The 17,230-nt window shown below is 58.4% G+C and overlaps 2 protein-coding genes across 5 annotated transcripts in view; both read right to left on the reverse strand.

Moving 5' to 3' along the window:
* SRF (serum response factor) overlaps window positions 1-2,159 on the reverse strand; it is a 31,620-nt gene extending 29,461 nt beyond the window's left edge. For 2 of the 3 annotated variants that reach the window (XM_065589864.1, XM_042852776.2), the window contains exon 1: window positions 1,451-2,159. In XM_065589864.1, the coding sequence (XP_065445936.1) occupies window positions 1,451-1,960 (510 nt within the window). In that variant the 5' untranslated portion in view covers window positions 1,961-2,159. The remainder of the gene's footprint in view (window positions 1-1,450) is intronic. The other variant, XM_005293567.5, reaches the window with a different exon arrangement.
* Window positions 2,160-14,401: 12,242 nt separating this feature from the next.
* The window catches only part of PTK7 (protein tyrosine kinase 7 (inactive)), an 87,418-nt gene continuing 84,589 nt past the window's right edge, over window positions 14,402-17,230 (reverse strand). For both annotated transcript variants that reach the window (XM_065589865.1, XM_024104165.3), the window contains exons 17-20: window positions 17,059-17,139; window positions 16,741-16,892; window positions 16,469-16,647; window positions 14,402-15,359 (exon numbers count right to left, since the gene is read on the reverse strand). In XM_065589865.1, coding sequence (XP_065445937.1) covers window positions 15,199-15,359; window positions 16,469-16,647; window positions 16,741-16,892; window positions 17,059-17,139 — 573 coding nt within the window. In that variant the 3' untranslated portion in view covers window positions 14,402-15,198. The remainder of the gene's footprint in view (window positions 15,360-16,468; window positions 16,648-16,740; window positions 16,893-17,058; window positions 17,140-17,230) is intronic.

Here is a 17,230-nt window from a genome sequence, read left to right on the forward strand (position 1 = left end):
AGCAAAGCTTAACTCACTGTGTTGGGGGGGTGCGAACTCTGAGAGAGGGGATCTATTAGGGCTGTACAAACCTCCATCTGGTCACGCCTAGGGACAAGCTAAGAGACCAGCTAGGCCAAATCACAAGATGAGCTCCCCAACAGTCAGGACTCAAGGCTCTAGAATGCTCTCCCCAGCTGGGTCAGTCGGTGTCTAGATTGGGTAGGGCACTAGCGTGCGTATGGTAAGAATAGCCCCGCTCACGGGGTACGGCCCATCCCTTTCTCAAAGGGTTTCCGCTAGCGCGGAACGCAGTGCGCACAGCGGGTCTAGAACAGGAGAAGAGGTGATGATTTACAGAGCGTTCGAGTATTTCTTAGACGGTGTTGTGAATACTACTTAGCTCTGTGGGTGTAAACAGGATTTAGACCCCTTGAAAAACAGCTTCCCTCCTCCCGATCTAGGGGGAGCCCTGAAACATCACCAACACTTAACATGTATTTCCCTAGGCGCTGCATGTTGGCAGTTTAGTACCTGGCCAATAGTAGCCCAGCTGCGATATGACTGGTCTCCTTGAGCCAAGAAAAAAGAAGAACAGGAGGACTTGTGGCACCTTAGAGACTAACAAATTTATTAGTTAGTCTCTAAGGTGCCACAAGTCCTCCTGTTCTTCTTTTTGCGGATACAGACTAACACGGCTGCTACTCTGAAACCTTGAGCCAAGAGACTATCATCATCATCAGTCATGTTGATTACAGTAGGGTCTAAGGGCCACCCAAGAGTTGGCTCATGAGTGTATCTGGTCACCCAAGTCTCTCTCTAAGTATTTTCAGCGTGCCTGTCTCAGCACACTCAAACCACCCCCTCCTATTGACCCTACACTGGGCTTAGCCTCCATCCCACGGGGGTGCACTCCGCACCCCAACAACCAGCCAGTCAGCCTCGCTCTCGCTACCACGCAGGTTTAAAGCCAGGCCAGGCCCTTATCTGGCCCAGAAGACCACCTTGGAGGGGGAGCGGTGACAAGCCCCAGCTGTCACCGAAGGAAGCCACCCCAAGTCCCTTTCCCACTCCTGCATGGGCGCTCCCGAGCCCGGTCCCGATCTGACCCTGCGCTGGCTCCTTGGGGTGTGGGGATCCTCCCAGGGGAGCACCCAGCACCTTCCCCAGCCGCAGGTCCAGGGTGCTCCAGGCCTGGGGGATGCAGTGGGTTACTCTGGGCCCCCATAGCCAGACACTCTCTCGCACGTCAGGTAGGGGGTCTCCCGGCCCCCCACTGTCCCGAGCCGCCCCCACCCCCTCTTTGTGACCCCACAAGGGGACCTCCCTCTCCCCCCCAAGGCGGCTGTGGGGGCCCCTCTTCCGCAAAGGCCCGGGCCTCCTAGCCCAGCCCCACCTTCCGCACGGGGGTGGAGTGTGCGCTCGCCCCGGATGCCCCCCGGATCCCGGCCCCCGGATCCCGGCCCGGTACCTTCTTCATGATGCCGGTCTTCCGCTTGCTGAACGTGGTGTAGCGCCGCAGCTTGTTATCAATAAATTCCATCTTGATCTTGACGCGGCCCCGGGTCTTCTTGCCGGGTTTGGCCCCGCTCACGGCCCCGCTCACCCCGCCGTAGCCCCCGGCCGCCGCCGCCACCGCCGCCTCGGGCCCCACCCCCCCCAGCTCCACCTCCGCCAGGCTCCGCTTCAGGCCGCGGCGCTCGGCGCTGCCCAGCTCGTCCTCCTCCGCCGAGTCCGAGTCGCCCTCGCTGCCGCTGTAGAGCGGCCCGGCCCCCGCCGCCGCCGCGTCCCGGTCCCGCTCGAAGCGGCCCCCCGCCAGCCCCGCGCCGTTGCCAGGGCCGCGGCCCCCCGCTCCGCCGCCGTTCGCGCCGCGCGGCGCCCCGGTCCCCGGCCGGCCCGAGGCGGCCCGGGCCATGCCCATGCCGGAGCCGCGGGCCAGGGCGGCAGCGCCGTTCCCGGCCCCGGCCTGGCTGGGTAACATGGTGCCGCGGAGGGAGAGCGAGGGCGGGTCAGGCCGGCGCTGCCATGGGCCCCGCGCCGGCTGCTCCGGCCCGGCCCCCGCCTCCGCCTCCCGGCCTGGCCCCGCTCGCTCGCTCCCTCCCGCTACAGACGGATCCGCTCCGGCTCCGGCCCGCCGCCCGCGCGCCACTTTCCCCCCATATAAAGCGATACAATGTTGCCTTTTATGGCGAAGCCGCTCCTTATATGGTGCGAGCCGGCGCCTCCCGCCCATTGGCCGCCCTCTGGCGGGCCTCGCTCGGCATTGGGCGAGGGGGGCCCGAGCGGCGCTTCCCATTGGCCCGGGGGGCGGGGCTTGATTTGCATACATTCCTGGGGAGCTGTGCTCACGCTCGACGTCAGCCGGAGGGGCCGAGGACAGAGGGAGGCTCTTAAAGGGACAGAGCCCCATGAATGCGTGCGGGGCGGTAGCGCGGGCCTGGCCCGGGACAGAGCAGGGACAAGCTGGAACTAGAACGAGCAGAGGCTGGGGTCGAGATCAGGGACTGTGCAGGCCAGGCCAGGCAGAGTGGGGCTGGAGAGGGGTAGGCCAGGCCTCTGCCCTAGGTTATTCCTATTCCCTGTGCCGGGATCGGGCCAGAAGGGGACTGGCCCAGGTCCTCACCAGAGGTTGGTGAAGGCTTCTGGCCTTGGGAGCCACCCAGCTCACACCTCCACCTCAGCAGCTGCCTAGGGGCTAGGCCAGCACTTTCCTGTGTTAAAGACCTGCTGCGAGCCCCCAGCCGAGCTGAAAGCAGCCACTGCCCTCCTCTTCCTACTGTCCAGCAACCTCTCACAACCCTGTTTCAGCAAGTCATGCCAAGGTTTAACATCTGATTAGCCTGTGGAACTCAGTACCACAAGAGATCATTGAGGCCAGCAGCATAGCCCGGTTCAGCAAACAACTGGACATTAATATGCACAGGAACAGCCACGCTCACCCTAGACAACATGAAAATAAGGGCTATAAACCCTCGTTTCAGGGCAGCAGGCAGCCACAAACTGGTGGGGGCTGGGAGAAATTCCCCTCGGGGGCAGCTTATTCTGACGTTGTCCACTCTCAGGGTTCTCCCACCTTCCTGTGAAGCTGCTGATTCTGACCCCGATTGGAGACAGGCTATGAGAGTCGCTGGCCCATGGCTTTCTGACCCAACCTGGCAGTTCCTATGCCAAGGCCTATATAGCAAGATAAAAAGGTCTGGCTTTAGATCATGACTAAAACATGGGGGGAGCTAGAACCCACCTATCCCATCTGTTTCACACAAGGTCCTTTTATTTCTTTGGAGACTTAAGTGGTTACCTTACAACCAGCTAAAGACAGCAAAAAAGGGGGCCCAGTTCCCTTTCCCCCAGCATCCTCACTGATAGCAGCTATCTTTGGGGTGGGGAAGTAGGGGCCCCAACTCTCTGTCCCATTCCTCCCCTACTCAGCAGAACCAGTCACCCCCATATTGCTTCCCTGTTCTTGCACAGGAAGAGGAAGAATGGGAGGGGCTGGCTTCCCACGGTCAGTCATGGAAGGGGGGCAGGGAGAGGAGGGGTATCCCAGGGGAGAGGTGCTATCGGATGGGAAGCTCCACAACAGAACCTACGCTAGGGGCCCCAGCAGGAGGGGAGAGCCTGCATATGTAGGAGCAGGAGAGGGATAACTCACCCACGCTGTAGGGACAAGGGCTGGGAATGCAGAGGGTACAGAGACCAGAGGAAGGGGAACAAGCCAGCCCTCGCCCTGGGGGTGGGCCACAGAGAACAGGGTAGAGACAAGAGAGATGGCAACAGAGATGCTGCTCTCAAGAGAGGCCAGGAGAGTTCAATGGGGGTTGGGGGGGGGGCACTCCTGGGCCTGTTCAGGCAGCCACCCTGTACCTCTCAGAGGCCGAGGCCCTGTCTGACTCCCTAGTTTGAGCTTGTAACAGGGTCTTACCTCCAGCCTCAGACCCTGCTGCTGCCACCCCAACAACATCAGAGGGAATCACCGCACCCACACCCTTGTTTTCGGAGGGAGGCTGTCTGAGCGCCATCACACTCACCCAGACACACACACACTCTCTCTCTCTCTCTCTTCCCCCCTCCCCGCCAGACTTATTTGCTGGCTCCCATTCCCGGGCCCCTCGGCCTGGGAGCTAAGGCTGGCCCCTGGGCCAAGGGTAACACGCCCAGCCCTCCTGCCCTGAGCTCAGGCTGCCCCTTACACCTCCCATGGGGGCTGGTTCTTGGTCACATGCTCCCATCACAGGAGCCCTGGACTCCCCCTTCACCTGGGCAGGATGGCGACCCCAGCACAGGTGAGGCTGATATCACCCTGGTCCAGAGCCCGCATTGTATCAACCCTAGATCTCCTCTTGAGTCTACAGCTCCCTGCCTGGAGAAAGAGAGAACAGCCCCCGGGGCCTGGCTAAACATCCAGCCGAGGCTGAGGGGTTATTGGAGCATGAATCTAATCTCTGGGCTAGTTCTTTCCCCCCCCACTGCAAACTGTAATCTCCCTTTCCCTCGCCCCATGCACAAGAGAGGGCATGAGCAGCTTTGGAAAGGGGGGAGGATCCCTTTTCTGATCAGCAGGAGAGGTGGGTAGGAATGGCCTCCTCTGGTACCCAACCCTCTAACACCGGGGAGACAAACTGCACTGGGGAGCCCAGCGCTCCTTGGAACTGCTCACCCAGGGAAGCCCTTTATAGCGCCCCACAGAGGGGAAGGGGCGGATGCCACAAGGTCTGAGCTCCACTGCCTGACACAAGCTGAGGCTCGAGCAGCCCTTTGGGCTGGCCCTTCCAGTGGAGGTGTGGGGGTATGCCTGGAGTTAGATGGGAAGCCCCATACACTGAGGCCTCACCATGACTGTGGGGTAGGTGCCAGCACTCCCAGCCTAGCAGAGATCCTGGCCCAGGGCCCGTTGACTGCAGTGGAGTTGGGCCAAGGCCCACAGTGGGCAGGGCTGTTGGAAACCCCATGGCACTGGAGAGGACGGGACCTCAACCTGTCCCCTCGCTCCATGCTGCTCTCTACTCCCTGGGGAGAAACAGCAGGGCAGCGTGGAAGAAATCATCATAGGCCACAGCCGGGGGAGAGGCGCCCCGACCCAGGCCTGCCACAGCCAGGGAAGAGGCACCTGTCTCCTGGCCCCAACCCAGCCTGGACCTGACGCGGCCAGGGGAGAGGCACCCAGTCCAGGTGCTGCTGTGGGGAAGAGAGAACTGAGGGGAGTCCTCGCTCCCTGCCATAGCCCTAGGGCAGCCTGCATTCCAAACCCCTCATCTCTGTCCCCACCCCAGAGCCCACTCCCCCAGCCGGAGCCCTCACCCCTGCACCCCAATCCTCTGCCCCCGCCCTGAGCCCCCTCCCACACTCCAACCCCCACGGGGGGGGGGGAGGGGGCTGGCTACAGCTAAGACAGGAGCCAGGATTTGCCTGAGAAGCCACCACAGTCCCAGCTGTGGAGCCTGATGCAGCGGAAGGAACTTCAGGTAAGTGTGTGATTGTATTTCCCGTCACAGGGACATTAGCAGGACCCAGCTCTCGCCTTTCCATTCATTTACTCGTGGTGGGAGAGGTCGTGTTACGACCAGGAGAGCTAGAGTCGCTATCTGCTTTTCATTGCCCCCTAGAGTTAGGCAGGAGGGACCATGCGGAGCAGTTTGTTTATGTGCACAGGGATGTCGCTTGAATCCTCCTGAGACATCTCGATGACACTTTCATGGAGGTTTGAGGCGCTCTGCAGTCCTCTGCCAAAGGTCCCCAGGGAGGGCAGCCTTATTTCTTCCTCGGCGGTAGGACACTTTCCCATGTCAGTCAGCGATCGCTTCGGCTTGCACCATTGCGGTACACGGGCTAGCAGCATATGGGACACCAGCAGCACCTGGGCTCTCTCTGCCTTTGTTACTCTCCGGAGAGAAATATCAGCTAAAATCACCCCCGCCTGTGGAAAACAGTGCCAGTATTCAGTGTCAATGCTCTATACCGCTAGATTCATGCAACCGAGCAATTCTCTCATTTCCGGCAGGCCGCACTCCCCATGGCTGGGGCTGTGAGCGATGCTCCGAAACACAAGTACCAAGAAGCAAGTCTTGTTTAAAACTTTAGGGGAGCAAGGGAAGGGAGTTCTGAATCTTAACTTTCGCTTTCCCTTGTGACTGTACTGACAATGGTACCTCTGTGTGTTAGCTGCTGCAGCTGCTGCCGCCGCCATTATGTTCTTAAGTGTCTCCACCTCTACACCCCCAGAACCCCTGAGCCAGATAAGGAGGAGAAAGAAGGACTCAGTTGATATGTGTAATGAGATCCTGCAAGCCACTGCTGCACTGGACCACAAGCACAGGGTCTGGAGGGTGAACATAGCAGACAGCCTGGAGAAGGAAAGAGCAGGCAGGAGATGGGCCCAGGCGTCCCAGCAAAAAAAGGAGAGGGGAAATGCACCAGGATGTAATGGGGCTTCTCTGCCAGCAAACACAGCTGCTGCAGGCTCTTGTGGACCTACAAGTTCAACCATCCCAGGCTCGCCTCCCTTGGCAGCCCATGGAGAACTCCAGTCTAGTGCCTCCCTCCATCACCCACTCAACGTTCCATGTGACATCAGGGGCTGCATCCCTACCCGTACCACTCCACAGGACAACCACCGCTTCCCATACAGGGACCCGTGAAAGCCACACTTGCCGTATGTGTAGCTAAAATTGACATGAATGTTCTTTCCCCTTGTTAAGTTCCGTTCCATTACTTTACTAGGTTTTGAATATATTTGCTTTTAAATTGCACAGGTTTTTCTTTGCACTGGTTTTGTTATTCAAAATTCTATTGTTTGGAGAATAATTAATCTTTAGTACTTCGCAACATATGCTACAGAGCACCTCGTGGTACTGACAGCACCCCTTTACTTGTTGTTGAACAGTGACAACTCATAGGATCAGTGACACACACTGTAATAATCATAAATGTACAATAAGCACCACACAATTAATAGGTGCATTGATACTGTTATATTCCTACATGTCTAGCAATCACCACACAGTTCCTTACTAGCCCTAAAACAGCAGGGCCCGAGAGAGCACAGTTCACCCCAACACATTCCTGTGGCTCACTTGTAAAGTGCTCCTTCAAAGACTTCCTGAGCCATATAGCCCTGTTCTAAGCTCTTCTGATAGCTCTTGGTCTGGTCGTTCAAACTCGCCAGACAGCCCCTACACCCCAGCAGCAACTTTTCCCCTTTGCTGCACAGATATTATGCAGGACACAGCAGGCAGCTATAATCATTGGGATGTTTTTTCACTAAGATCCAGTCTTGTGAGTAAACCACGCCAGCATCCCTTCAATCTACCAAAAGCACATTCAGTTGTCATTCGGCACCGCTGAATCTTTCCTTGGTGCTGTCAATGTAGCGGGTGTACGGCTTCATGAGCCAGGGGTAGCCTGGGTCCCTCAGAATCACTATTGGCATTTATACATCGCCAATGATAATCAGCTGATTGGGAAAGAAAGTCCCTGCTTGCAGCTTTCTGAAAAGTCCTGTGTTCTTAAAGATGTGAGCGTCATGGACCTTTCCTGACCAGCCCACGTTGATGTGGGTGAAGCATCCCCAGTGATCACCAACAATTGCACCACCATAGAAAGGTAGCGTTTTCTCTCGATGCACTCAGTAGCAAGGTGGCTTGGTGCCAAAATAGGGATGTGTGTGCTGTCTATTGTTCCACCGCAGTCTGGGAACCCCACTGCTGCAAATCCACCCACTATGTCCTGTACATTGCCGAGAGTCACAGTCCTGCATAGCAGGAGACGATTCATGGCCCTGCACGCTTGCATGACAACGATACCCTGCAGTGGATTTTCCAACTCCGAACTGATTTCCCACTGACCAGCAGCAATCCGGCATTGCAAGATTCCACAGTGCACTCACCACTTGCTTCTCCACTGTCAGTGCAGCTCTCGTGCTGGTGTCCCGGTGCTGGAAGGTTGGCGTGAGCTCGGCGCACAGATCCAGGAAGGGGGGGGTTGTGCATCCGAAAGTTCTGCAGCCGCTGCTCATCATCCCAAACCTACATTATGGTACAATCCCACCCATCAGTGCTTGTTTCTCAGGCCCAGAAGCAGTGCTTCACCATCTGCAGCTGCTCCATGAATGCTACCAGCAACCTTACCTTGGTTCTTGCTATGTCCCACAGCAATCTGTCCTCCAAGGAATCATCACATTCCCCACTCATGTGGTTCTTTGTGCAGCTCTCCAAAAACTGGAGGGTTGTGTGCCATAGACTCATAGAAGGGATGGCCAGGGTCATCTAACCCCCTGTGCTTGCAAGACACATGAGAAGCTCCAGGCTTCTGTTGGAGATGGCAGACAGTGAGAAGGGCCACAGGGGCTCCTGTGATTTTTTTTTTAAAAGGTGTGAAAAATATGGATATAGGTGACATGGGATGGAGACAATTGTATGCTGGGAAGTTGGGAAGTTGACCCCTGGCTCCCAGTCACTCCTGCGCGACTCATTTCTGCCCTACCGTGCATTGCCAAAACGTTCCATAAGAGTGCACTGGACAGGGGTGGGTTGCATGCTGGGATACCTACCCATGATGCACTGCACTGCACATCAATAGAAGCTCTCCTGGTGAGTACGCGCAGCGCCGACACAAGGAGCCAAGTATGCATGTGCATGAGCGATGTACTAACTTGGATGGCTTTATGCCGACGTAACTTGCGTCAGCAAAATGTGTCGCGTAGCCATGGCCTAAGAAAAGTGTCTGAGTGGGAAAATGGAGCAGGTAAAAGCTCCACCTGAGCTGAAACTCTGGAAAACAACTGGAGAAAATGTAAACAGTTCTCCAGTCGCTATCGAAAAGTGCCGGGGCCTGAAAAAAGGATGATAATAACTTCCCATAGCTGACTCTGCAGCACTCGATGTGGTTAATAGTTTGGCTAACTCTGAAATTGTATTACAGAGATCTGCGGAGAACTGTTCTCCATGTAAACATGAAACACACAATATATTTTTACCCAGAGTACCAAAAGAAGGTGAAGCAATAGGAGAGTTTCACTGAGCTAAGGCTGAAGAGCGAATCTTGCAGTTTCGGAGGAGCTAACTGATAACAAACCAGCTTGTGACTGGGATCTGGAGAAATCTACCTCATGGACAGACTTATGGCCTCCTCTCCACTCCCCTCCTAGCCCTGGTCAAATCTCTTCCCCCTTCTGGCAGAGCGGGGGAGGTCAGACCTGGGTCTCCTGCCTCCCCAGGGAGTGCATGAACCCCTGGGACTGCAGCCATACAGGGGCTGCACCGGCTCCTGGCAAAATGTCCCAGGTGCCTGGCACCGAGTGAGGGGCTCGGGCTAGGGTAACCAGATCTCCCACTTTTATAGGGACAGTCCCGATATTCGGGGCTTTTTCTTATATGGGCACCTATTACCCCCCACCCTCTGTCCCGATTTTTCATACTTGCTGTCTGGTCACCCTTGCTCTGGCTCAAGCGCTAGCAGAGGTCGGCACTGCCCTGCAGCCTGGATTGGAGCAGCTAGCTCTGGGGGAGGGGGAGGCCTTAGCATCCACCTCCCCGGTTGCCATCTCCCTTTGGCTAGCTGAGACGGCTACCTGCCCAGCACGCTGGCTTCGGGGAACTGCCGTCTAAGGTGTTTGTTCCCATTCATTGGGTGGGGAGCCCAGGTGCCTACCTCAGGCTCTGCGAGTGATTTGCCAGGCACTTAATTCCTTTTGTGCAGCCAGGCCTTTCGGCTCAGTGCTTGGCCCAGGAAGTGCAGATCGATGCAGTCCAGCCCCAGGCACGCTGGGTTTCTGGTCAGCATTCCCGTGCTTCATTCGATGGCTTGCAGATTGGGGAGTGGGCCAAGTCCTGCAGAGCTGCCTGTGTGGTGACCCACCTCTGGTGGCTGGAAACACGCTCTTAGATTGCATGTCCTAAAGGACGTTGGGACTCGAAGGCTGTTGCTAATTGCTGAAGCAGGGCTAGCCGGCTGTAGCTCACCTCCTCTACACATTCCCTAGCGCCCCTCATGCCTTTGCCGACCAGGAAATACTGGAGCACATGGAAGAGTTTTACAGCTCCTGGGTGTCTCTCCACTGACCCTGTGGAACCCTAGACAGCTCCGAGCTCAGGAGTTAGCCACAGCTCCGAGCTCAGGAGTTAGCCACAGCTCCGAGCTCAGGCTGTTGGGGGGTAGACTGCAGTTGCTGCTCTTTCTCCTACCCTAGGTGCCTTGGGCGGCCGGGGTTTGTCTGTGGATGGGCTCCGGGTGCTGGTGGTAGCTTCAATTTGAGGCAAAGCGTTACAAAGGGCTCTCACTAAACGGAGCGTCTGGGTGACAGAACAGCAGATGTTTTAAGTGCAAAGTAATTCACCTTGGAGAACATAATCCAACTATCCAGACAAAACAATGGGTCTAAATTAGCTGTTACCACTCAAGAAAGATCTTGGAGTCATTGTGGATAGTTTTCTGAAAACATCCACTCAATGTGCTGCAGTAGCAGTCAAAAAAGCAAACAGAATATGAGGAACCGTTAGGAAAAGAATAGCTAATAAAGTAGAAAATAACAGAACGCCACAGCATAAATCCATGATGCACCCACACCTGGAATACTGTGTGCAGTTCTGGTTGCTCTGTCTCAAAGAAGATAGATCAGAATTGGAAACGTGCAGAGAAGGGCAACAAAAAAAGCTTAGGGGCATGGAACAGCGTCTGTCTGAGGAGAGATGAAAAAGACTGGAACAGTTCAGTTTAGAAAAGAGACGACTAAGGGGGGATATGGTAGAGGTCTATAAAATCATGACTGGGGTGGAGCAAGTGAATAAGGAAGTGTTATTTCTTCCTTCACGTAACACGAGAACTAGGGGATCACCCAATGACATTAATAGACAGCCGGTTTCAAAAGTACTTTTTCACACAACACAGTCAACCTGTGGAACTCATTGCCTGGGGATGTTGTGAAGGCCAAAAGTATAACTGGGTTCAAAAAAGAATTATAGACGTTCCTGGAGGATAGATCCCTCAGTGGCTATTAGCCAGGATGGTTAGGGTTACAGCCCCATGTTCTGGGTGCCCCATAACCTCTGACTGCCAGAAGCTGGGACTGGACGACAGGGGATGGCTCACTTGATAATAGCCCTGTTCTGTTCATTCCCTTTGAAGCACCTGGCACTGGAGACAGGACACTGATCGATGGACCATTGGGTTGACCCAGCGTGGCCGTTCTTTCCCATGTTCATATCTGCTCTGTCAGCTGCTCTTGCTGGATTGGTGCATTTGCTTCTATTAGGAGCTGCCTGATGATCTGTCACTGCTGAGGGCTGGAAATGGCTGTACGCCCCGGGAGCCCTGCCCCGGCAGCCCTGCCCCCCAGGGAGCCTTGCTTGGGATTTCCAACAAGAGAACCGAACTCAGTGCCCTGGGACCAGATTGTAGCCAGTGCCCCCTAGAGGGGAAATGACCCTTGCCCCATTCCCAGCCCACCCTCCCAATCAGCCGGTCCCACACCTTGGGGCCGGCTCAGAGTTGGTGCCCCCCAGAGAGGAAAGGCCCCATGTCCCATTCCCTGAGCCAGGCGATTCCACCCCTGGGGCCAGACTGCAGCCAGCACCCCCTAAAGAGAAAATGCCCCATTCCCTGCCCCCACCCACCCCCAAGCCAGCCCGTGCCCCATGGTTTTCTAGGTCTGATTTGGAGGACGACTATGAGGAAATTTGAAGTTCTGGTTCCTACAGGAACAGCTGAGAGTTGGGAGGTGGGGGGAAGGGGGCAGAATTTTGTTACTTTAGCAGGTGCTAAAATTATGCTTTAATCTCAGTTCCTGGTGCATCCTGTGATATTGTTGCCATGGAAACAACTGCCGAACATGCCTGCCACACAGGGGCCCTGGCAAACGCCCGCCCTCCTCATCCCTGCCCGCCAGGCCGTGCTGGTGCCCGGAGCCGCCTGCAGACTGGCAGAGACCAGCACAGAGCACATGGAGATGGCGAGGACCGCAGGATGGGCCAGGGGAGAGAGGGCAGACGCCACAGTCGCTAAGGCTGGGCTGCCTGGCAGTGGAAGGGGGCAGAAAAAAATGTATGCAAGGCGACTGCCTGAGCATCCCATGCCCAAGCTCTGCAGTCCTTCCCAGCTGCCCGCCGGCCCTGGCTCGCCCCCGGTCCCTGGCCCCTCCCCAAGCTTCACCCATGGCTGCCACCCCCACCATGTCCTGGAAACCCAGGCCTTTGGCATCCCCATCTTGAGAGATCCAGGTCAGAGAGAGGGACTCAGGTGACATCCCCACCTGTACCAGCTCCAGCTGAATTCCAACCAGGCCTTGGGATGAAATAGGATCAGACTTTACCACTGTTCGGTGCTGGACAGCGACTGGCTTATGTAGCACCCTTGGCCCATCTATTCCCTGTAAATTAATACAACAGGCCTCAGGGACCTGTCTTGGGACCAATCTTATTTAACATTTTCATTAGTGACCTTGGCACTGAAAGTGGGAGTGTGCTAATAAAATGTGCAGAGGACACAGAGTTGGGAGGTATGGGCAATACGGAAGAGGACCGGAATATCATACAAGAAGATCTGGAGGACTTTGAAAACTGCACTAATAGAAATGGGATGAAATGTAATAGTGCAAAGAACAAGGTCAAGCACTTAGGGACTAACAACAAGACTATTGCTGTGAGCTGGGGACGTATCAGTTAGAAGCGACAGAGGAGTAGAAAGACCTCGGTGTATTGGGCCATCACAGGATGACTATGAGCCACTAATGTGATGTGGTTGTGAAAAAGACTAATGTAACCCTAGGATGGATCCGGCAAAATATTTCCAGTAGAGACAGGGAAGTGTTATTGCCATTGTACAAGGCACTGTGAGACCTCATCTGGAATACTGTGTGCAATTCTGATCTCCCAGGTTTAAGAAAGATGAATTCAGACTGGAACAGGTGCAGAGAAGGGCTACTAGGATGATCAGAGAAATGGAAACCTAACCTTATGAGGGGAGACTTAAGGAGCTTGGCTTGTTTACTGTAACCAAACGCAGGCTGAGGGGAGATCTGATTGCTCTCTATAAATACATCAGAGGGATAAACAGGAGGGAGGCAGAGGAGTTATTTAAGTTAAGCACCAATGCGGACACAAGAACAAAGGGCTATAAACTGGCCATCAACAAGTTTAGGCTTGAAATGAGGCGAAGGTGAAGTTCTGGAACAGGCTCCCAGGGGAGCAGTGATGGTGCCAGGACTGAGTTTGAAAAGTCTCTGGAGGGGATGGTCTGACGTTGCCTACGATGGCATGTGGCGCCATCGACTGCTGTTAGCAAGCATCTCCCCCAGCTGGAGATGGCTCAGTGAGGGGAGGGCTCCGAGTTACCACAGAGGATTCTCTCTCCCGTGGCTGGCTGGTGGGGTTTGCCCACATGCTCAGGGTCTAACTGATCACCGTAGGTGGGGTCAGGAAGGAATCCTCCCCGAGAGCAGACTGGCAGAGACCTGGGCGGTTGGGGGGGAGTCGCCTGCCTCTGAGGGGGCAGCAGGGGGTGGGCGAGGTTCTGTGGCCTGCAATGTACAGCTCAGACTGGATGTTCATGACAGTCCCTGCTAGCCTTAAAGTCTAGGAGTCTCTCTGGTTTGTACTGAGCACAGCGACCGGGACCAGACCTGTGGTGCTCTGTGGCTGGTGGGTGGGGTACAGGCAGTGCAGAGCCTTGGTAGCAGAATGGCCCATGCAGGGAGATGGCAGAGGCCACAGACCCATCTCATTGCCCAGCCTGGACACTCCATGTCCCAGCAGCTGGGCATTACCCCTGCCATCGCTCAGGGAAAAGCCTCCATGCCTGAGTGCGGGGAGCCCCATGAGCTCAGCCCCTTGCAGGTCCCCGTGGGGCTGGTGCCCCCTCTCCTCTTAGTGCTACAGGCCTGGTCTCGGGCCCCCAGGCACAGCACTGCCTCGCTCCCCCCGTGCCCGGGGTGTTGGGAACAGTGCCACATGCCGCAGGGATGGCCAGGCACCCTGCGGGCATCTCCAGCACCGGGGGGGTGCTGGGTGCAGAGCAAGGCGAGGGGGGGCAAGCTTTGGGGCTGGCCAGTGGAGAGGGCTGCAGGTGGGGACTGGGAACACCCAGAGGCTCTGCGGCACCAGCTGGGATGGAAATCTTGTTTTTCCGCTTCTCACCAAAAAAACAAAACTGAAACATTCCCCAGAAAAGACAAACCCACCTGCTGGGCTTTCGGCTTGTGCGTCCTGCAAAGCACCCTGGTTCCCAGCCAGCTCCATGCCCGGCTCCCAGGTGAGGCGGGAGGCCACCCCAGCAGCAGCGCATGCCCCTCGCCCAGCTCCCGGAGCCCAGCAGAGCTGCTTTGCCCCACCCCACGGCTGGCGGGTGTGCGAGGCACTGGAGAGCTGGCGGCGCCGACAGCTGGGGCAGGACCCGCCCAGCCTCTGCAGGGAGGAAGGAGGCTGAGAACAGCAGCTACAAAAAGGGATTCTTTATTGAGAGCAGCGTGTAAAAAACCTTGGCTGTCACAGCCCCTGCGCAACCAAACCAACGCCCGGGCTCTGGGCTGGGAGGGGTCAGCGCGACGCACCGGGAGCAGAGGGGCGTTGGGGAATCGTACAAAAGAAGGCATCGGATAGTCAGGAAAGCGAGTGAGAATCTCCTTCATATGCCAGGCACTTGGTGTCCCTGCCGCTCGGCTCGCTGCGCAGGGCCATGGGCGGGGCGGGACGGGGGAGCAGAACCTCTGAATAAATACCCAGGTTCCTCGGCGACTCCGGGAGAGGATCTGCACGGTTCCCCTCGCCTGACAGCGGGCAGGGACGTGGCCCCCAGCTCCGCGCCAGGCTGCCCCAAAGGAGAGGCTGGCAGGAGGGCGCGGGGGAGAGGGGAGGGCCGCATTGCACAGCGCATCTCAGCCGAACGGGGGTTTCCTGCCAGGCTCCCAGCGCCGAGGGATGCGGAGCCCAGCCCCCCTGGGACGGGGCCTGGCTGTGCTGGGTGCCAGGGGCTTGGGACGGCAGAGGAGCCCTGGTCGGGGCTGTGGAAGTGGCCCAGGGCCCGCAGCGTTCCCTGCTGCACACAATGGCTGGCTGGAGCACTGTGGGGAGCCGAGGTAGGGCCTGGAAGACACCATGCCGGCAGGCCGGGGAGAGGCCCCCCCAGCACCCAGTCCAGCCGGGATAGCCCATGATCCCTCTGGGCTCCGACTCGTCCCAGTCTGACACTGGAGCCCGGCTCCCCCCGCCCCCCAGCAAGGGGCCAGCTCCCCGCTCAGGCTCTGCTGTCGGACGGGCTGTCGCCCAGCGCGGTGGCGAGCTCGCTGAAGGAGGGGCGTTCCTTGGGGCTGGGGGCCCAGCAGCGCTGCATCAGCTTGTAGAGCTTGGATGGGCAGCCCTCGGGGGGGGGCAGCTTCATCTTCCCCGCCTGTAAACCTGCAGGGACAGCAGAGACGGGGTGAGGGACAGGAGCCCTGGGGTGGGGCAGGGCGGGCGTCAGCCCCCTGCAGGGACAGCAGAGACCGGGTGAGGGACAGGAGCCCTGGGGTGGGGCAGGGCGGGCGTCAGCCCCATGCAGGGACAGGAGAGACCCAGGAGGGGAGGGAGAGGATCCCTGGGGCAGGGCGGGCGTCAGCCCCCTGCAGGGACGGGAGAGACCCGGGGGGAGGGACAGGATCCCTGGGCAGGGTGGGCGTCATCCCCCTGCAGGAACGGGAGAGACCCAGGGGTGGGACAGGATCCCTGGGCAGGGCGGGCGTCAGCCCCCTGCAGGAACGGGAGAGACCCGGGGGAGGGACAGGAGCTCTGGGCAGGGCGGGCGTCATCCCCCTGCAGGAACGGGAGAGACCCAGGGGAGGGACAGGATCCCTGGGCAGGGCGGGCGTCAGCCCCCTGCAGGGACAGGAGAGACCCGGGGGGAGGGACAGGAGCTCTGGGCAGGGCGGGCGTCATCCCCCTGCAGGGACGGGAGAGACCCGGGGGAGGGACAGGAGCTCTGGGCAGGGCGAGCGTCATCCCCCTGCAGGGACGGGAGAGACCTGGGGGAGGGACAGGAGCTCTGGGCAGGGCGGGCATCAGCCCCCTGCAGGGACAGGAGAGACCCAGGGGAGGGACAGGATCCCTGGGGCAGGGCGGGCATCAGCCCCCTGCAGGGACAGCAGAGGTCCAGGGGGTGGGGGCAGGGACAGGAGCCCTGGGCAGGGCGGGGCATTGGCCATAGGCCCGGGGGGGAGTGGGGCAGGGGGTGAGGAGACCCCTGGGGCAGGCCAGGTGACAGCACCACGCCGCTCAGCCCCCTGCAGCGCTCGCCCTGCCTGTGTGCAGGAAGCCGGGAAAGCCGGCCAGGGCCGAGGCACTGAGCAATCTGGGGAGGGCACAGGGATTGCCGGGGGTCACCGCGGGGCCTTCCAGCCCTGGGCCCGACTCAGATACTGGCCAGGACCCGCTGCTCCAGCAGCCTTCTCAGGAGCGGGAGAGAAGGCAACAGCCCAGCATAACCCCCCGCCCAGCCCTGCCCACTCCCGGTGCGGCAGCGCCCCACGTACCTGCTAGCACCTCGTCGTCTGCCAGCTTGGCGTGGGGCATCTCCCCGTGCGTGAAGACCTCCCACATGAGGACGCCGAAGGACCACACGTCTGACTTGGTGGAGAACTCGTCCTCCAGGACCGCTTCCGGGGGCATCCAGCGCAGCGGGATCCAGGCTTGGCGGAAGTGGTAGTACTCACTGCACAGCGAGACGGGGAGGGGGGGGTCAGGCCGGCTGGAGAGCACCGTACCGGGAGCCCGCGGCAGGCGGCCAGGGTCTGGCCTGACATACCTGTTATACACGTCCTTGCTGAGGCTCAGGGCCGACACCTTGACCTGCCTCTGGGCGCTGATCAGGCAGTTCCGGGCGGCCAGGTCCTTGTGCACAAACCTGCTGTTGGAGAGATGCTCCATCCCTAGGGCCACCTGGCTGCAGACAGACACCTGCCACGAGAGACACATCAGTGCCAGCACAGAGCAGCGCAGCCCGGCCCGGGGCTGGTACCCGAGGGGGCAGGCTCCAGGGCCCATCCTGGGGAGGATCGGGGCCCTCAGCCGGGCAGATTGGTCCTTTTAGCCCACCAGGGGTCACCGATGCTCCCTCACTTACCTTGTGTTTGTTGCTGAGGGGCTGAGGCTTGAGCGTCTCATCTTTGCTCTTGGAGATCCTCAGGAACTGCTTCAGGTCCCCCTGGCAAGGCCGAAATCGCCATGTCAGCGCGGCTCAGGGCAGCAAGGGGCTGCGTCTGCCAGAGGCATGTGCTCACTGCCCTCTGGGCAGC

The sequence above is a fragment of the Chrysemys picta genome, chromosome 3 (assembly GCF_011386835.1).
Source record: "Chrysemys picta bellii isolate R12L10 chromosome 3, ASM1138683v2, whole genome shotgun sequence".
Lineage (NCBI taxonomy): Eukaryota > Metazoa > Chordata > Testudines > Emydidae > Chrysemys > Chrysemys picta.